Here is a 21,465-nt window from a genome sequence, read left to right as displayed (position 1 = left end):
CTTTTGCAGGTTCTGGTTCTGCATATACTGCATGATAATGCACGAGGTGTTTACAACGCTCATAACTACTGCGGTGATCTGAGCAGTCTCCATGGTTGCCATGGTATGGCGTCTGCAGGAGAGCAGAGTTGCAGGGGAAGCGGTGGTTGGATGACCAGTTTTGCAGACCTACTGCACTGTCTGCTGCCAGGACACAACAGTTGAGCGGGCTGCACGCTCGCCGTAGTATGGCGAGACAAGAGCAGCCAAGCAGATTTGCAGCAGAAGCGGCCCAATGAGACCAGCAGGAGAGCAGAGTGCCAGCAGAAGCGTTGGATGATGACGGTCATATAGAGGACCTGCGAGGTGGATTCATAGCATCCGAAGAGCAGAGTGGCAGCGGAAGCAGTGGATGACGATGACGATTTAGCAGTCCTACTGCACCATCTGCTGAAAGCAGTATGGCACCCGCACATAAAAAAGGCTCAAAACGATTGTCTGCTGTTGCTTTCACGGAGGGAGGGGCTATTGACGACATGTAACCAAAACCACCCGCGACAATATTTTTGCCCCAACAGGCATTGGAAGCTTAACCTGGAATTCTAATGGGTGGCAGAGACTGCAGTAACTGTGGGATAGCTACCCACAGTGCAACACTCTGAAAGTCGACGCTTGCCTTGGTACTGTGGACTCACTCCACCAATTTAATGCACTTAGTGCATTAGCGTGGGGGCACACACAATCGACTGTATAAAATCACTTTCTAAAAAATCAACTTCTATAAATTTGACCTAATTTCATAGTGTAGACATACCCATAGACTCCTCCTCCTTACAGCCTGTCTTCTTATTCCATATGTTGTATATTCTGAATTGAAACTAAGTCACTAATCTTGTTTAAATAAATGGTTTAAGGTTTACATTGTCCACTCTGCATCACATATCTCTTCTGAGTGTTGTTGCTCTCCCTACAAGTGTGGAATTTAATAGAAGTTACATAGGGAGTGAAGGGGACTGGATGAGATGCACCATGCAGCTTGGAGAAGAGAATTTAGCTGTAAGCTGGTCTCCAACAAACTATTATTTCTCAAAATAATGAGATAAAATAATGTTGCCATGCTTCACCTTTTTAGAGGCGAAACTGCATTTCAAAAATCACTTCCTTCACCCCATTTGCAGTTTGTATGGTAGTCTATAACATTTCCTTCAAAGTAGAGGCAGTATGTAACTAGCTAGTCCTATACAATTTAAAAAAACAAACAAAATCAAATTGTTTGGGAAAAAAAAATTAAAACCGGTTAAGGGGGAATAAATACACTAGATGTTATCCATCAGCCATATAGTATTTGCCAGATGCGGTTTAATGAGTCTGTAAAAGGTCACTATATGGATAATGACCATCTATACCAGGAACTTACTGATCAAGTTAATCCATTATGTCAGTGCAATGCTTAAAAGCAAAACAGGAAAAGTTGTAAAATCATTGTACATGGTTTTAAATGCAGGTATTTTCTATATAAATAGCTGTGTGTTTCATAAAAGCCAAAAGCATATTATTTTAAATAGGTGGTGCTAAAGGAGAAAATAGAGATAAAATGTAAGTTTAATTATTTGTTTATTTCCCCTTATGGAAAATGGGGATAGTACTTACTCTGCCTCTCAGGGCATTGTGATAATCAATTAACACTTTACCTCTCATTTTTTTTACCTCTCTTCTTCTAAAGTGTTTCACAAACATTATTGTTTAGTTTTTAATATGTATTTTTCTTCCTCTCTATATAGAAAAAGCTCCACTAACTATTTCAGCTCAGGAGGATGTAAAAATAGTATATTATCGAGCGTTGTATCCTTTTGAAGCCAGAAGCCATGATGAAATCACTATTCAGCCTGGTGACATAGTCATGGTAAGAAGAGTGTGATGTTGCTTGAAAAACTGTACTTTGTTTTACATCTCTGCTTCTATTTTTATACCAGTATTTTATTCAACCTAACTTTGAATTTACATATACCACAAGTATTACAAGTAAGTTATAAAGACTGAAATGTACAGTATGTGCTACCATTTATTATCTCTGCTGTTAGAATAATGAGAGAAGCAAGGTGTGTGAGGTAATATCTTTTATTGGACCAACTTCTGTTGGTGAGAGAGACAAGCTGTCGAGCTTACACAGAGCTCTTCTTCAAGTCTGGGAAACTTAGGCCAGTCCTACGCTGCAGACCTATTTCAGTATAACTATATTGCTCATGGGTGTGGAACTTCTCCTACTGACTTAGCTACTGCCAGGGAGGTGGATTAACTACAAGGAGAAATTGCCTGTTAACACCCCTCTAAAGCATGGGGAGGAAAGGGGGGTTGTTTGTTGTTTGTGGGTTATAGATTGTTGTGCTAAGCCATAAATCCAGTGTCTCTATTCAGTCCATGATTTTTAGTGTCTAGCTCCCAGGCCATCTTTTGAAAGTATTGTGCAGGTTTCATTTGAGGATGAAGACTGAGAGGTCAGATATAGAGTGATCACTTGGTGAAAAGTGTTCACCACAGGTGATGTGGCATTTTTGTGTCTTATCATTTTTCTGTGAATTCATTCGAGAGTATAGTGGCTGTCTGGTTTCAACCACAGATTTTCTGTTGAAGCATTTAGTGCACTGGATGAGGTACACAATATGTTGTGATAGGTATGTGTAGAACCCCGGGATCTTGAAAGGTGTATTGTGGAGAGTGTTGATCATTGTAGCAGTGGAGATATGTCTGCAGGTTTTGCATCTGTTTTTCTGGCAGGGTCTGTTGCCACTTTCATTTGTCCTAGTCTGTGGGGAGCTTACTTCTGATGATGAGCTTGGAGAGTTTGGGGGTGGCGGGGTTTGTTTGGAGGTTTGAAGTGGGGGTTCAGGAAAGATTTCTTTCAGGATGGGCTCCCATGTAGTTGTTTGATAATACCCTGTATGGGTTCCAGTATGGGGTGGTAGGTAACAAGTAGGGCTATACAGTCTGGACGGGGGGGAAGGGGCAGTTATTTCTGTGTTTGAAGTAGGTTCTGTTTGGGTGGTCTGTTCCATGATGTGATCTACTTCTCTGGAGCGTCCTTGTTTGGTGAAGGCGGTTTTGAATGTATTATTGTGTATATCCTGGACTTTCTCCTCAGAGCATATTCTGTGGTTTGAGTGCCTAGCTGTAGATTTTAGATTTCTTGGTGTGTTTCGGGTGGTTACTGGCTCTATGAAGATAGGTATAGTGATCTGTGGGTTTCTTGTATGTGGTTGTTCGTAGGGTTCCATTGTTGGAAACTGATCATGGTGTCCAGGAAGTTGGTGCTAGTGCGGGAGTGTTCCAGAGGGAGTTTAATGGACATTTGGTGGTGGTTGAAATTGTGGTAGAAATCTATGAGGGAGTTTGTCGTCTATCCAGAGGATGAAAATATCATGAATGTATTTCAGGTTTTGTGGTGGATTTGTCCAGAAATTCATGGGCCATCTTAAAGAAGAGGTTTGCATATTGGGGAGCCATATTAGTACCCATGGCTGTTCCCATGGTTTGGACAAAATGTGGTGGTGGTGAATGTAAAATTGTTATGAGTGAGGATGAAGTGGATGAGTTTGGCAGTGTGTTTGGGATACATATCTGAGGGTTGTCCATTGTCTTGTAAATATTTGAGGCAAGCAGCTATGCTGTCATTGAGGGATGTTGGTGTATAGGGAGGTGACATTCATGGTGGCAAGGCTGGTGTTCTGAAGGAGGTTGTTAATGTTGCAGAGTTTGCGGAAGAAGTCGGTTGTGTCCCGGAGGAAGGTGGCCCTTTGTGTTGTGAGTGATTTGAGGATGGTTTCTCGGAGTACCAATATTACTTCAGTAAGAGTACTGTGGCGAGATATGATGCATCTGCCTGGGTTTCCTTGTTTGTATATCTTGGGAAGCATGTAGAAAGGGTTCACAGGGGATGAGTTTGTAGAATTCCTCTTGGAGTTGTTTGGGGAAGAATTTGATGATATCCTTAAATTTCTGGGTTAATTATGGTGTAGGGTAGTCTGAGTTCTTTGTAGTTGATAGTGTCGGAGAGTTGTGGGTTGGCCTCAATGTAGACATCATGGTTGAGGACTATGATGGTACCCCCTTTGTCTGCTGGTTTGATCACTGGTGGTTAGATTTCAGGGACTGTATAGCTGTCCTGTTGGCAGTGGAGGGATTGTGGTAGATGTGATGTGATAAGATTAGAATCATAGGTTTTAGGGTCAGAAGGGACCATTATGATCATCTAGTCTGACCTTCTGCACAACACAGGCCACAGAAGCTTACCCACCAACTCCTGTAACAAACCCCTAACTTATGTCTGAACTATTAAAGTCCTCAAATCATGGTTTAAAGACTTCAAGGTGCAGAGAATCCTCCAGCAAGTGACCCATGCCCCACGCTGCAGAGGAAGGCGAAAAACCTCCGGGACCTCTGCCAATCTCCCCTAGAGGAAAATTCCTTCCCGACCCCAAATATGGCGATCAGCTAAACCCTGAGCATGTGGGCAAGACTCACCAGCCAGACACCCAGGAAAGAATTCTCTGTAGTAACTCGGATCCCACCCCATCTAACATCCCATCACAGGCCATTGGGCATATCTACCGTTAATAGTCGAAGATCAGTTAATTGCCAAAATTAGGCTATCCCATTATATCATCTCCTCCATAAACTTATCAAGCTTAGTCTTGAAGCCAGCTATGTCTTTTGCCTCCACTGCTTCCCTTGGGGGAAGGCTGTTCCAGAACTTCACTCCTCTGATGGTTAGAAACCTTCATCTAATTTCAAGTCTAAACTTCCTGATGGCCAGTTTATATCCATTTGTTCTTGTGTCCACACTGGTACAGAGCTTAAATCATTCTTCTCCCTCTGTGGTATTTATCCCTCTGATATATTTATAAATAGCAATCACATATCGTCTCAGCCTTCTTTTGGTTAGGCTAAACAAGCCAAGCTCTTTGAGTCTCCTTTCATAAGACAGGTTTTCCATTCCTTGGGTCATCCTAGTAGCCCTTCTCTGTACCTGTTCCAGTTTGAATTCATCCTTCTTAAACATGGGAGACCAGAACTGCACACAATATTCCAGATGAGGTCTTGCCCAGTGTCTTGTATAATGGTACTAACACCTCCTTGTGTCTACTGGAAATACCTCGCCTGATGCATCCCAAGACCGCATTAGCTTTTTTCATGGCCATATCACATTGGTAGCTCATAGTCATCCTGTGATCAACCAATACTCTGAGGTCCTTCTCCTCCTCTGTTACTTCCAAGTGATGCGTCCCCAGTTTATAACAGAAATTCTTGTTATTAATCCCTAAATGCATGACCTTGCACTTTTCACTATTAAATTTCATCCTATTACTATTACTCCAGTTTACAAGGTCATCCAGATCTTCCTGTATGATGTCCTTCTCTGTATTGGCAATACCTCCCAACTTTGTGTCATCCGCAAACTTTATTAGCACATTCCTGCTTTTTGTGCCAAGGTCAGTAATAAAAAGATTGGTCCCAAAACCGATCCTTGAGGAACTCCGCTAGTAACCTCCTTCCAGCCTGACAGTTCACCTTTCATTGTCACCCTCTGTAGTCTCCCCTTTAACCAGTTCCTTACCCACCTTTCAATTTTCGTATTGATCCCCATTTTTTCCAATTTAGCTAATAATTCTCCATGTGGAACCGTATCAAATGCCTTACTGAAATCTAGGTAAATTAGATCCACTGCGTTCCCTTTGTCTAAAAAATCTGTTTTCTTCTCAAAGGAGGAGATCAGGTTGGTTTGACACGATCTACCTTTTGTAAAGCCATGTTGTATTTTGTCCCAATTACCATTGACCTCAATGTCCTTAACTACTTTCTCTTTCAAAATTTTTTCCAAGATCTTGCATACTACAGATGTCTAACAGGCCTGTAGTTTCTCGGATGGCTTTTTTCCCCTTTCTTAAAAATAGGAACTATGTAAGCAATTCTCCAGTTGTACGGTACAACCCCTGAGTTTAGAGATTCATTAAAAATTCTTGCTAATGGGCTTGCAATTTCATGTGCCAGTTCCTTTAATAATCTTGGATGAAGATTATCCGGACTCCCCGATTTAGTCCCATTAAGCTGTTTGAGATTAGCTTCTACCTCAGATGTGGTAATATCTACCTCCATGTCCTCCTTCCCATTTGTCATCCTACCATTAACCCTAAGCTCCTCATTAAAGACTGAGGCAAAGTATTTGTTTAGATATTGGGCTATGCCTAGATTATCCTTAACCTCCACTCCATCCTCAGTGTTTAGTGGTCCCACTTCTTCTTTCTTTGTTTTCTTCTTCTTTATATGGCTATAGAACCTTTTACTATTGCTTTTAATTCCCTTTGCAAGGTCCAACTCTACATGGCTTTTGGCCTTTTTCCTCACTTTATCCCTACCTGTTCTGACCTCAGTAAGGTAGCTTTCCTTGCTAATTCCTCCCACCTTCCATTCCTTATAGGCTTTCTGCTTTTTCTTAATCACCTCTCTGAGATGCTTGCTCATCCAGCTTGGTCTACAACTCCTGCCTATGAATTTTTCCCCCCTTTCTTGGGATGCAGGCTTCTGATAGTTTCTGCAACTTTGACTTGAAGTAATCCCAGGCCTCCTCCGCCTTTAGATCCACACGTTTTTCAGTCCAATCCACTTCCCTAACTAATTTCCTTAATTTTTTAAAGTTAGCCTTTTTGAGATCAAAAACCCTAGTCACAGATCTATTTTTGTTTATCCTTCCATTTAGTTTGAACTGAATTAGCTCATGATCGCTCGAACCAAGATTGTCCCCTACAGCCATTTCTTCTATGAAGTCCTCACTGCTCACCAAAACCAAATCTACCATGGCATCCCTTCTTGTCAGTTCAGCAACTACTTGGTGAAGGAATCCATCAGCTATCGTATCCAGGAAAATCTGAACCCTATTATTATTACTAGCACTCATCCTCCAGTCTCCATCTGGGAAGTTAGTCTCCCATGATCACACAATTCCCATTAGTATTTACTTCTTTAAAAACATTAAAGAGGTCTCTATCCATATCCAAATCTGATCTTGTTGGTCTATAGCACACGCCAAGTACTATCCCAGAGGAGGCTCTAGTAGCTTTCTTCCCCAATGTGATTTTTGCCCAGACAGACTCTGTCTTATCCATTTCATCACATCTTATTTCTTTACAGTCTACCTCATCATTGATATACAATGCTACTCCACCACCTGTGCCTTTATTTCTGTCTTTCCTAAACAGCACATACCCTTCAATACCTGTAGCCCAGTCATGACGACTATTCCACCATGTGTCTGTTATCCCTATAATATCTGGTTTCACTTCCTGCACCAGTAGCTCTGGTTCCTCCATTTTGTTACCTAGGCTCCTCGCATTAGCGTACAAACATCTTAATTTTTGCGGTTTGGCTTCGCTCACATTCTTTACCCGATTGCGCACAGACATTCTTCTGCCAATATTACCTATTAGATTGGTATGTACGCTGCCCTTCCGCCTTATGTCCATTCTCCTACCCACAGCTGTATCCTTTCTTACTTCATTTTCTTCCTTCTCAAAGAGAAAATCTGGCGTGGAGATTCCCTGGACATCTCCCAACCATCTCCCCCGAATTCCTAATTTAAAGTTCTCTTGATCAGTTGTGCCGTCCTCCATCCTAGAAGTCTATTTCCCTCCTTACTCAGGTGAAGTTCATCCCAAGAGAACAGTCCTCTGTTCATGAATGCTTCCCAGTGGCCATACATCCCAAAGCCCTCCTTATAGCACCACTGCCTGAGTCATTTGTTAAGCATCATAATCTTGTTACACCTTTGTTGCCCTTCTCTAGGAACAGGTAGAATCCCACTGAAGATCACCTGAGCCTTGATTTCCTTAAGTGTCTTCCCCAGCCTGGCATAGTCTCATTTGATATGTTCCAGTGAGAATCTAGCCGTATCATTTGTTCCCACATGAAGGATAATCAATGGATTCTTTCCCGCTCCTGTTAGGATCCTCTTCAGCCTCAGGTCCACATCCCATATCTTAGCACCCGGTAGACGGTACACCCTTCTGCTCTCTGGATCAGCTCTTGTTACAGGCTTGTCTATTCTCAGTAATGAGTCCCCAATCATGTAGACCTGCCTTTTTCTGGTGATGGTGTGATTCTCCAGTCTATTCCCTGTTCATTTTTCTTAAAGTACATTATAATGCGAGGTATAGATAAAGTTGATGGGCAAACTATCAGTCTTAGTATAATAACTCAGCTCTAAATGAGTTTGGTGGCAGGGAAGTCCAAAGTGACTGAACAAGTTTGCAAAGCCAACTAGTCTACAGTGAGACATTTGGTCGTCAAGACAAATAAGTGACACAATCATAACTGTCATAGTCACTTCTGAGGATGGTTGCTATACCTGGAAGTCAGAACAGAGTATTAAAGATTTGTTTGGGCTTTAAAGCCTATCTAAAACTGTAGTACTAAAACAATGCAAACTATTCTAATTCCAATTTTAAAAACTCAACTATATTAAGAGAAGGTTACGCTTAAATTAATGCTATGTTAAACACTTACTCTGAGTTAGGAAATGACTACATTAAGGTCACAATCATATATGTTGTGTTAAACTTTAATTACGTGATGACTGTTTCTCCAATAATATATTTTTTCTACAATTTCTGCTTTGTCATAATGATCCAGTATAGGTTTTTACTTGTTCATACAATAACTTTTCCTCTTAAGAATTTTTCCCTACTTAATGGCTGCATTGTTTTGCTGAAACACTTTAAAAAATATTTTTTCAGGCAGGAACAAAGTAGAGAAAATGTCAGTCTGACAAAAAGAAAAGGAGGACTTGTGGCACCTTAGAGACTAACAAATTTATTTAGACTCTAAGGTGCCACAAGTACTCCATTTCTTTTTGCGGATACAGACTAACATGGCTGCTACTCTGAAACCAGTCTGACAAAAGGAAGCGATAAGCAACTGAAAACGTTGGAGGTGTAAATGGAATGGAAATGCTTATTCATCTTTAATTGTAGTGGTTGGTACTACTGGAATAAAACTCCCTAAAAATATTGTTTTGTTAGCCTTAAGTAATACTATGGAAGTATAACTTGCACTTTTTGTAATTCCTAAATCTTTTAAAAATTGTAATTGCAATTGTCAGTAACTATAGTTATTGATGTTTAGGAATCTCTGAATAATTGGAATAAGCGTTATTAATATTGTAACATGCAAATGTCATTTTACAGTTTTAAAAAAATTCTCAATGAAAATATGCAAAAATCTTTTGTAATTGTAATTTATGAAAAACTATAGAGAGAAGCAATATGACCTTAATTCACTGCTTTATCTTCCTATCATAATGAGTTCTCTTTTTAAAGAACTGTCCCACTCTGGCAAACTTCAGTTGGGTTTTGGAAAAATAAACTTTCTAAATTGTCATATCTTAATGATATTTAGACAGTAGTAAAAAGAAGCTCTGATCATCCTTTCCTTCCTTTTTGATTTATTCGGCAATATCTCATGACATCATGAACACTGGATTGTGGCATTACTGAGTGACTTAGGAAGAGGCCCAAAACCCAGTTGAAGTGCAATAATTTCACTGAAATTTTGTCACTTATCCTTTAGTAAAGAAGTGAGGTTGGCAAGTCATCAGTCAGATGAGCAAGTATGCAGGGCTCTGTAGGTTATTAAAGAATGGAATATTCCAGTTAATACTTTATCCGGGAATAAAATGTTTGCTAGAGGGACAGGCATACACTGAGCTTTGCTTGAGGAAGTCTAAATATCAGTTTACTAAATGGCTCAGGGAACATAATGAAATGTTGGGAAATCAGTATTCTGATTTCAGGGAACACTTCTGAATTTCAGATCATGTTTTGGATAATCTGCATTCACCTGTATATGACTTTAGACTTTGCTTTTAATTTATATTATAACAGGGAAAAACTGGCCTCTGGCCTTGGCTTATTTTTATTTAAATATCTTTAATTACTGTAAGAGCTAACAACTGATTCTAGTGGGATTGCTCTCCCGCTCTTTAGTAATTGCTTACTTTGTGAAATGTATTATAATTCTGCCTTACTTTCAAATCATTGCTTTCCTGCTGGAGGTTAAAAGGGAATGGGTAAGTATACTGTATGACTGTTAGAAAGTCTGTACAATCTTTTAATACATTTTTATAAATATAGCTTTGTTACTGTCAAGTTACATATTTTTTCAATTTATCTGGGGTAACATTTTTGAGACTTAAGTCCCGTTGTTTAAAGTTACTTAAGCTCTTAAGTACCTACATCACTTAAGCATTCAAAAAAAAATGGCCATGTCATGCTTCTAAAAGGTGTAAGTCAATTATAGTTTTTGGAGAGTAACAGTTTGCAAGCTTGTGGCACCTTAGAGACTAACCAATTTATTTGAGCATGAGCTTTCGTGAGCTACAGCTCACTTCATCGGATGCATACCGTGGAAACTGCAGAAGACATTATATACACACAGAGACCATGAAACAATATCTCCTCCCGCCCCACTGTCCTGCTGGTAATAGCTTATCTAAAGTGATCATCAAGGTGGGCCATTTCCAGCACATTTCCACGGCTGTTACTCTGAAACCTGTCAGTTTGCAAGCTTATGTGTTAAGGTATGTCTAAGATCCTATATGGGCTGGCCTTATGACCGTTTAAATGCAAGTTAAACTCTGATTAAACTTTCAGCTTGTCTAGGCCAACCAGCATGGACTGGGGTAAAATTAGCCGATAACAATCATGTTCTAATGTAGGTGAAGGCCTATAGTACTGTGATTTGGATTGGTCCATGGTGACTGGTGAGCACTATATAGCTACAACTGGGATCCTTCTTCACTTGTAACGACTAATATTTTGAGGGAACACAGTTAAAGCATGTTTCAGAGTAACAGCCATGTTAATCTGTATTTGCAAAAAGAAAAGGAGTACTTGTGGCACCTTAGAGACTAACCAATTTATTTGAGCATGAGCTTTCGTGAGCTACAGCTCACTTCATCGGATGCATACCGTGGAAACTGCAGAAGACATTATATACACACAGAGACCATGAAACAATACCTCCTCCCACCCCACTGTCCTGCTGATAATAGCTTATCTAAAGTGATCATCAAGTTGGGCCATTTCCAGCACAAATCCAGGCATGGTTCAGTCTGACAGTGCAGACAAGATTTAGGCTGTGTTACCATGTTCCTGAACCATGCTACCGCCTTGGACTTTAACAGGGCTGCAACATGGTTTGAAGAGTTGGTTGAAACACTGTTTTCCCTGTGAGACTGAACTGAGCTTTAACTGGTCTCCAGCTCTCTAGTAATTTAAATTCATTTTCCACCTTTGCTGTAATGTATGTGTGGAACTGCAGGACCAGTGTGGAAGGGGACATTTAATTTTTAGGGTGTAGACAAATCACCAAAGGGTTCAGGAAGTATGTACCAGATACAGATGTTGGCTCTCTATAATACTGGGATATTTTGTTATATATTCATGGTCTGCCATAGAATCTGAATGCATGATGGGAATACAGGTGAGAGTTGAGTTAAAGTATGTCAAATAAACTTTTTATTTATGTTCTTTCTGTTGTTTAACTTTTTCATTTTTACCTTTAACTTGGAGTTTTTGGCTTTCCAAGTGTTTTAAAGTTTAAACTTTTTTTAAAGATTATTTTTGTATAAATTGAATTGATAATTATTTACAGCCTTACCTTGCATTTGTCTTGGATTGATAATACTTTTGAACCTAGACAGCCCCTTCCATTCCAGGCTCCCTCTCAGACTGATAAATTTCTAACTTCTATTTTATTACTACTCTATATGGAGGAATGCTGTTCATCTTTCCTTTTGGGTGGATATTTCTCTAGCGGAGTGGATATTAATGAGTTAATTTGTTTTCCTTTGGGTTGGGCATCTTTCCATCCCCTCCCCTAGCACCAAGCTGAAGTTCCTCAGCAGATTCTGATGGCACTAACCATATCCTATATACTTCAGTGTTTTGGAATGAACTTGCAAGTAATTCCACGAAGAACACTCGGATTATTGATCTTAATGGCCTGGGTATTAGAGGAACGTAATTCAGGATGAAATAGCTCAATTTCTGCCCAGAGCCTAAAGCAATTTCATAATAGTGCATAGTAGTCTGTAGTCAGTTTTGTCAACTGATGGCAATGGAAATGATTATTGTTGTTTGTAATATGTCAGAGCCTATGCCTATTGTGATGGGTACTGCACAAACATAAGGAGATGGTCACTGCCTGGAAGATCTTACATTCTGAGTAGTAGCAGGGGTTTCATTAATCTCAGAAGCAAATCTAAGATGAAATTCAGCTTTCAGGAAAGTAGATTTTAAAAAGAAATGGATAGTGTTCTGGCTGATAGAATATATGGCTGAAAAAAGATATATAATGGTAGCATTTGTTTTCAATTTGATTAAATGCCAGAGGTAACTGGATCTTTTAAATTTTTTTTTTGTCATTGAGTGTTCTTCCTGTGAAGTCTTACAAAAGCTTCTTCTTTGAAGTTATACAGTGCTATACTTTAAACTTTTAAACACCTACCCTCTATAAAGCTGGGAAATCATAATTTTTTGTAAAGTGTAAAAGATGGCTTTTCATGCTTATAGAATATTTCAAAAAATGAATAATTGAAGAAACGGAAATTTCATCCGCATGATTGGACTATTTAAAGAATTTGTAGAGTTTTCAATTCTGCTTAAAGAAACCTTTAATAAATTTTTACAATCATTCTTGTATATTTCTCACCTACTTTTCCAAAAAACTTTTAAGTCATTTAGGCAACTGTGTCAGTGTGGTCCATTTTTAAGAAGCCCTTTTTTAACGGGTTAAAAAGACTGATTGTGACCTATTGTTGCTGAACTTATTTATTATTGATTTCAATCATCACCTTGGCAATTCCCAAAGATTGCAAATGATGTGCAAATGTTACTACAGTTTGAATTATTCAACTTGAAGAGTCGTATGCTGATATTTACCCCCCCACACACACACACTCCATTTGGCAAGATTCATCCTCTACTGTGACCTTCCATCACTCCAGAATGCTATCTCAACATAGTATTTAGTGCTGCTGCAGTGTAAATTTTGCTCTGCACTGCAGCAAAGTCGCATTGGACTAGTCAAGCATGCTGTCCGTTTATTTCTGTTTGCTGTGAATTAATAGAACTGAGGCAGAGATAGGCCCAACACAAAGCAGAAATAATGAATTGTTTTATGCGAACTGAAGAGTATGGGATACGAACAGTAGCAGACAGGCAAAAGTCAACACATCGCATAAGGCAGAGAGATCTGTCAGCTGTAGAGGGGAATAGTCTAGAGACAGTTGCAACCAGAAGCGTTACTATTTCAAATTAAGTAGCTTCCATGCAAAAGAATTTTTCCATCCTTACTCTAGATTTGCAGAAGTGTCTGCAGTGATTCTGTAAAGTGATTCCTTGGAATGATCCCAAGTCACCTTCTGGCTACATCCTGATCCACAATGTGCGAGCAAATCACATTGCTCCTGTTCTTGAAGAGCAATGGAGATTTGCAATGTGCACATAGGTGGGATCCAGCTGTCTGTGCAGGCTTTGAAAGCCAGAACTGATCTGTGCTCACTCGCTTGGGAAGTATTCCCCTTTAGTCTCACAAATGTTGTGTGAGGTAAAGCACACCACGCTATTGTGAACTGCACTGGCTGCACTGGCATTTAGATGGGTCCGCAGGCATCACCAACGAGCTTTTCAGGCTCTCAAAGGTGCATTTCACTACCATTTTGCAGCTACTCTGTACTTGCATTTTCTTTTTCTTAGGTCAGCAATGTTGGGGTACAGCTTTGAGCCACATTGGGAGCGGGTATGCAGGGTCCCCCAAAATAACTGTGGGGACAGAAACACTGTACACAACCAAGTTTTTTCTGCGGCATGAAGTCCCTTCACGGTACAATCCTGACCTCCTGAGCGCCCTGGTGTCATGAACCTTTCCTGTGTCCAACATAGGTGTTCATGAACCAACCTTTGTGGTCCACCGAGCCTTGGAGAATGAGTGAGTGAATAGTAACCTTTTTGGTTCACGTATTCACTAGCTCCTTTTAATGGAAGTATTGGAATGTGTGTTCCTTCGATGGTGCCTACAGAGTTTGGAAACCACATCCTCTGAAATCCTGCTATAATTTCAGGGACTTTAATTATGGCAGCCACTCATGGGTAGATTGTAGTTTTGATAGCATGACAAACCTGTAGAACTGTCACCCTGACAGTTGACTTCTCAACCATGAACTTGTTTGCAGTTGACCAGCAGCTATGAGGTATTGTCAGCATCCAAAGGGTAATAGCCACCTCCTGTACTGGTGTGGATTTCTGAAACTGAGTGGTCTGCACTGAAGGGTTGGTGCAAGCAACTTGCACAACTCCATGGAGATCTGCTTCCTCATTTGGAATTTCTGCAGCCCCTGGTCATCATCCCAGGTTTCCCAGATGATGTGGTCCCACCACACTATGCTGTTTGTCTGGAACTAGGGTCAGCAGTCCACCCCGGGGGTATACTGTTGCAATCCCAGCATTCAACGCATCTGTTCCTTGGAAGCCTAGTAGATATTTGTTTGCCCTCAGTTGTCAGTTGTCTTCAGCATTTCAAATTTTTCTGACCCATTCTATCCATTATCTGGTACTGGCCTGCATGAATATTAGTCCCACAAGCAGTAGCAGGAGAAGAACCACATTGTGGACTTGCTCCTTGGCTTCAGCGCAGTTTGGCAAAAGGGAGAGGTGAGAGAACACGCAGCAAAGCGGTTCCCAGAGCATCTCCTATGACACAAAGGACGTTGGGACACTGTCCCTGAAATAGCACTACTGTCATGTACCAAAAAGGGGCAGCATGGATGCAGGTATATGCCTGTACACAGCATATACTCTTGCGCAACCAGAATATGTGGCTTCTGTGGGGATACAAGGTACATGTTCTAGCAGTATATGGACAAGTACTCAGGGAAGTGCACAAGTGTAGACGTAGCCTGAGATTTAGGCAGTCTTTTTTCTTTTTCTGTCCCATGCAAATATTTGAATTTGGGAAAGTATTAATTATGAAAAGGATGACTTTGTATGACGGTACTCATACCATTACATATTTATGTATGCTGTATAAAGAACAGCTGAATATTTAAAAAAATTATCCAATTTTGTAACAAAATTTTGAGTTTACAGTAACTGGAGAAAACTAATCAACTATGAATGGCAGCTGGATTTTTAAGTAAAAATGTTTCTAATGTTTCTGAATCTTGTTATTTAATGTACTTACAGGTGGATGAAAGCCAGACTGGAGAACCTGGGTGGCTTGGAGGAGAACTGAAGGGAAAGACTGGATGGTTCCCTGCAAACTATGCAGAGAAAATACCTGACAACGAAGTTCCAACCTCTGCAAAACCAATAGTTGACCCTACTGTTGCACCTAAAGTTTCTTTGCGTGAGACACCCCCAACTCCGGCAGCTCCAGCTTTGGCAGAATCTACTGCAACCACCAACAACTGGGCAGACTTCAGTTCAACGTATGTTTGCTGGTGGTTATCTCTAGGAGTCCAAACCAGTACTGTGGGTTTTCAAGCAGTTAATTTGTGTCCAGTTAAAATTCATTACATTTCTCATCCACTGAGATTGTGTCAGTAGTTAACCTGGCAAATGAGATATTTTCAGGAAACTAGGCAGCACACTGTAAATCAGGAAGGATTATTCATCTTCGGTAAGACAGAACTCCCATCATAATTGTTTTCCCTTTAGTAAACATTTTTTCCTCAACTGGACAGGCCACTAAAGTTTTGTTTGTTTGTTTGTTTGTTTAATTTTAAATTAGGCTTTCCAGTCCAAAGGCATGCTTTCACCATATCCTCTTAAGCAATCAAGAAGACAAGTACAGAAGCTTGCCCATCTGGCACTTTTCCCTGACCACATTCAGAATTATATTACAGCAGAAATCCCAGCATGACATTCTCCATTTGTTTATATACCAAATATGTGAGAGAGCAGAGTTGACACCTTCTCTTACTTCATTGTTACCAGCTTGTATTTTACATTAAGATGCTGCTGCTGCTAAAGTCAACCAGTTTATTGTTATACAGTAGTACTCCCCTGGTGTGCCTGATGCTGTACACGTGTAAGACAAGTTTCATGTCCTAAAGATCATATAAACAAAATGGATGTAGGTTTTATCAGGACAGGTTAGTCTACTATGTAAATAATTGGTTAATCATTTTGTTTAAGGAGATAAGGTGTTTTACAATTAGAAGTATGTATTTTACTGAAATATTTGAGTACTTAACACACATTGCTTTAAAAAGATTTTACCCAAGAGATCACAATAGTTCTGAAAAAAATACCACCAAGTTTAAATGATTTTATGTTGCTCTCTGGACAACTTTTTTTCTGAAAAAGCAATAATATAAAAAAATTAAAACTAAGCTTCCCACTAATTTTTATTTTTTTGCTATCTAAACAAAAGTAGCTCAAGACAAAACTATTCTAGTTTTAAGTGAATACTATGCATTTTTATAACCTTGCATAAAAATCATGGTCTGATTTTGTATTTTATTTTCTACCAATTAGTCTCTACTCCAGAGCTTATCACGTATGATGTTTGTACAGTGCTTAGCACAGTGGGGCCCAATCTAGCTTTGGCCCTCGGGCACTATTACAGTGTAAATGCTTAATAATAATTAATGAATATTTAATTAAGGACACGAGCCAGGAATAGAAATTCACATTTAAGGTGGACACTCTCTTTATACTGTTAGTTTCTTTTAATTAACCTAATGGGTTTGTTAAGGCACAGATAACTATGTGACAACATATAACCAAAATCATGGATATCAGTTAGTCTCTACATTTTAGTGGCAGTTTTCCATTTTGCAAGCCACTGATAGTGATGGGACTGAATGAACACCTCAATCTGCTGGCTGATTATTTTATTTAAAATTGGCCCAGCCGTTGGTGTGGTGACTGTACAAAACTGAATAAAATCCATACTAATTACAACTAGTTTCCAATCTAAAATCCTCCAAGCCCACTGAAAGTAGGACTCTCCCACCACTTTCCCCACTCACTTAGTTGTCCTTCCCATAAGCAGCCTGGGAAAATAAGTGTGCTTGGCAGCATTATCTGACAGCAAGGGGAAAAGGGTAATGTTTCGGGGGCTGTGGAAACAGTAAACAAAATGGCTGGCATTAATTGGACAGTCCAATTATACATACCTAAGGTCCCTTCCTAAAGATCCAACTGGGTCTCAAAGAGGTCCTGGCTCTGAACGATCCCAGCCTCCCTGTCTTCAGTGATTTCTCCTCATCTTCCAGTTCAAGGGAGCCACCCACTGCAAGTTGTGAGCTGTCCACTGTCATTGGCAGGAAGGGGGGTGGTTCCTGGCTCGGTCCGACAACAAACAGTTTGTTATACGGGCCTGTCTAAGGGGCAACACCAGACTTCAGTCTGTGCGCCTTTGTCTTCTGGTAAGCCTGCTGCAGCTCTTCCCCATTGCCTGGCATTGGCCCTCATCCCTGCTATACCCCTGGGCCTCAGTGCCCTTAGCGTACGCTTCCCTTGTACACCTCTTTATTCCTGTGCAAATTCTGTCGCTGTGACCGCATGCATACTTCTCTACCCCACCTTCACATCAAGGAAATCTAGGATGTTTTTCTTAGACTGTACAGTGGCGTGAGGATAAAGTAGACTTATGCTTGTCCAACCTTGGCAAGTACACTTGTACTAGCAGGAAAAAGAGGCGTTTCCAAAATATATCGGTGACTTTAGGGGGTGGACTTGGTGTCACTATGATGCCTAGGCAACATTGTTCAAAAATTTGACAGAATGGGCACTGCTGAGGGGACAGGTGCTAGAGGACTGTTTGTACTGGTACAGGTACTTCTGCATCCACACAAGCATCACGCCAGTACAACTATACTAGCAGGGGGCTTGTGTCACTTGAGGAACTGGTTTAACTTGGCTGGTAAAAGTTTAGGGATTTTTTTGGCAGGACTCAATACTGTGCTGACAGAAGGCAAGTTTTGCTGTTACTACTTTGTAGTGTAGACCAGGCCAGGAAGTGAACAAAGTTGAGCTCTGGCAGATCCACAGGGGTGAAATGTCCTGTCTCGGTCTCACTCTTCCCCTCCTCCCCCCACCTATTTACTGTGTACAGCTGTTAACTCATACATGTCAGCTGATGTCAACTCCTATATTATGATGAGAGAGGTAGCTGGGACTCAACTATTCAGGGCTTTTTAGACTTTAGGGTTCTACACTAGCTAGTGAAAACGTAGACAATTATCTGTAACTTTGTAATTACAGAAGGAAAAAAATTCAATTAAAAATTAATATATTTAGTTCATAGATCTTTGTCTACTTAAAACTACAGATGTGCACTGAGCTTTAAAAATACATAGTTTCGACAGTTAGCATCCAGAGCTTGCACGCTGGGGGAAAAAGAAATTGGACCAATGAAGTCTAAACAATAAGGAATAAGGCAGGAGATTGAGAGCAGATAATCATGGTTAAATGGTAATGAAAAGGTGGTTGAAAGTGGGTTCTAATAATCATTTTATAGGATGAGAGGTGATGTTCAAAGGATAAGTGATAACATGAAAAAAATCACTCAGTTGACAAAGGAAGACTTTAAAAGTCAGCATTACACCTGATGGGGCAAAGGAGTAAACAGAAGTGGAACTATTAGAGCCTTAAAAGTGAGAATGACGAGTATGAATTTGATGCAGAAAGGGAGGAGGAAGTCAATGACCCATCTAGATATGTGGAGCAATCTGCATGGAGCACCAGGAGAGGAAGATTAATATATTTTATCAAATGTGTAATTAAACTAAATCTGCTGTATAGTATAGAGTGCCCTGCAGTTGAAATGTTATTGTATAGGACGTGAGTAAAGGGGGGTGGGGGTGGAGGGAAGTAAATCGTGTGAACAGCTAGCGTTTGTGAACAAGAAGCAGCAAGTGCATGTGACGCTTACCTTTTTAAGGGGAAATATGCAGTCACAGTAAATCCACGTATGGGAACTTCAAACACAGTACAAAGACACTTTACACCTAGCAGAAAATCAATTATAAGGGATTCTTCTAGAATACATACACAGTGTCTTCATTTGAAATTTTTGGTGTGAGCAAGTTTTCAGCAGAATGCAATAATCACTGCAATCAAAAATGAAGATTATATAGTCTGCCTTATTTTCAGGTGGCCGACCAGCACTAGTGAGAAACCAGAGACTGATAATTGGGATGCTTGGGCAGCTCAACCTTCTCTGACTGTTCCAAGTGCAGGGCAGGTGAGGCAGAGATCAGCCTTCACCCCAGCCACTGTTACCGGATCATCGCCTTCTCCTGTCCTGGGGCAGGTAAGTGGCTATATGTGCAGAAATCATACTTAACCTAACGTTTTCGCTTTCGCAACGCAATGACAAAACAGTAATTGACCAGCCCTTGCAACATTCCTCTAAGGGAGGTAAAGTATTTCAAGATGAAGACGTCAAACAAAGCCATGTGGGAAGTGCAATTTGGCATTCTAGGAGTTCTCAAGTAGAGCTGGGTGAAATTTTTTGGACACAAAATTTGTCAAAAAAAGTTCGTTTTGGTCAACCTCAAACTATTTGTGAATTTGACACACATTCACCAAATAGTTTTAGGCAGGAAAAAAATGTTCTGGTTAGATTCCCAAAATGTGGTAAAGAAGAGTAGGAGGTGATGGTGGTGTCCCCCTTTATAACTCTTATCCCAGCGATTACTGCACTCAATTGGTTTATGGGGGTTAAAACCCGAGTTTTCTGCTCTGGAGCAACGATTTGAACCCAGGTCTCCCACTCCCAGCTTTGTGCCCTAACCAACTGGGTTGCATCTCTCTCATTTTTTCCTTCTGATGCTGTTCCATTTTTTATTAAATGCTTGAATAAATTGGGCCAGAAAGAAAAACTCTGTAGTCTGGTGGTGAGGATAGTCACCTGGGAGGGGAGGGATCTGGACTCAAATCTCTGCTTCAGAGTGGGGATTCAAACCTGAGTCTCTCACACCTCAGGTGAGGGCTTAGACCAGCGGTTAGAAGTCTTATCAGGAGACCAGCATCAACACCCTTTCCTCCTCCAATCGTTTTGTGAATTTAGCTCTTAAATGTCTGGAAACAAAATGTTTTGGGTCAAACTAGCTTTGATTTGCATAATTTTTGTCTTCATTTTTAAATTCATTTCAACCCAATTCGCAAACTTTTTAAAATTTTTTTCCAGAACTTCCAGAGAACCGAAAAATCAGTTATTCTCCCAGCTCTATTCCTGAACCCAAATCCTGTGTTCAATCTGTTAGATCACAGTGCCTCAACACTGGCTGAAAAATATGTAGTGCTGGTACATAGACATAGCATTCTGAGATGTGCTAGATATGTAAACCCCGAAAAAGCAAGTAGAATGCAAGATGGCATAATGAATAAGTTATAGCAAAAAGATTCTCTTTATGTACACTTTTTTTGTGAGATTTACTATAAGCCCTTGGGGCAAGGCTTGTTTTTATATTTACAGTGTGTAGAAAAATTATTAAATATCTTACAGGAGTGTATGCACCAGGCACTTTTAATTAATACAAATATAGAAATACTGGTGGACTGTGTTAATATATCCATTTGATTGTATTTTTTTAAAATGATCTGTTTGGCTTTATTTGAGTAAAAAGCTTATTTTAATTGAAACAGTCAACACATAGATCTGTGTCTATAAATGAATGTTGTAAGTGAATACCTCTAGTTAGTTAGTTTTAGCAGCCTTCTTTGCAAAAGACTCTACATGATTCACTTTTCTTTTCTTACAATAGGGTGAAAAAGTAGAGGGCCTTCAAGCACAGGCCTTGTATCCTTGGAGAGCCAAAAAAGATAACCACCTCAATTTTAACAAAAATGATATCATCACAGTTCTGGAACAGCAAGACATGTGGTGGTTTGGAGAGGTCCAAGGTCAAAAGGGATGGTTTCCGAAATCATATGTGAAACTCATTTCAGGCCCCATAAGAAAGTCGACAAGGTATTTTGTTTGGTTGCTTTTGTTAGAATTAGCAGCATTTTTATTTAATAATTAATATTATGTTGTTCCTATTTAAAATGTGTTTACTTGTATGTTTGTTTTTAAAATGTTGGCTCTGAAAAGTGACTTTATTAAAATGGCATTGTGTGGCCATATTTGTGTCTCTGGTTTCAGATCGGTGTGGCTCAGTTTACAAATAAAATGATGAGCTTTGGTTTTTGGCTTCCTCTTCTTTAACTTCCAGTCCTACCTACAAACTCAGCTTGGGATATGAAAGCAAAGCTGGATTCTTCCTGCATCATGTATCGCCAACAACAATTCTGCATTTAGAATTTAGCTAACAATTCTGTTGATGCACGAGTGGGAACAGAGTTCAGGTTATTCTCCTGTAGCTGTTTCGACTACACAATGCCAACAAGACGAAAAAGTAGCAAAATCTTATTTAAGTTGATA

At 40.0% G+C, this 21,465-nt stretch overlaps 1 protein-coding gene across 9 annotated transcripts in view; it reads left to right on the top strand.

Annotated features, from left to right (window-relative positions):
- Positions 1–21,465, top strand: part of ITSN1 (intersectin 1) — a 222,769-nt gene that overhangs the window by 131,533 nt on the left and 69,771 nt on the right. For all 9 annotated transcript variants that reach the window (XM_073361581.1, XM_073361573.1, XM_073361520.1 and 6 more), the window contains 4 exons: positions 1,761–1,882; positions 15,270–15,514; positions 19,191–19,350; positions 20,807–21,012. In XM_073361581.1, coding sequence (XP_073217682.1) covers positions 1,761–1,882; positions 15,270–15,514; positions 19,191–19,350; positions 20,807–21,012 — 733 coding nt within the window. The remainder of the gene's footprint in view (positions 1–1,760; positions 1,883–15,269; positions 15,515–19,190; positions 19,351–20,806; positions 21,013–21,465) is intronic.

This window comes from Lepidochelys kempii, chromosome 1 (assembly GCF_965140265.1).
Source record: "Lepidochelys kempii isolate rLepKem1 chromosome 1, rLepKem1.hap2, whole genome shotgun sequence".
NCBI lineage: Eukaryota > Metazoa > Chordata > Testudines > Cheloniidae > Lepidochelys > Lepidochelys kempii.
The sequence above is the reverse complement of the archived record's forward strand: the minus strand, read 5'-3'. Positions and strand labels throughout refer to the sequence as shown.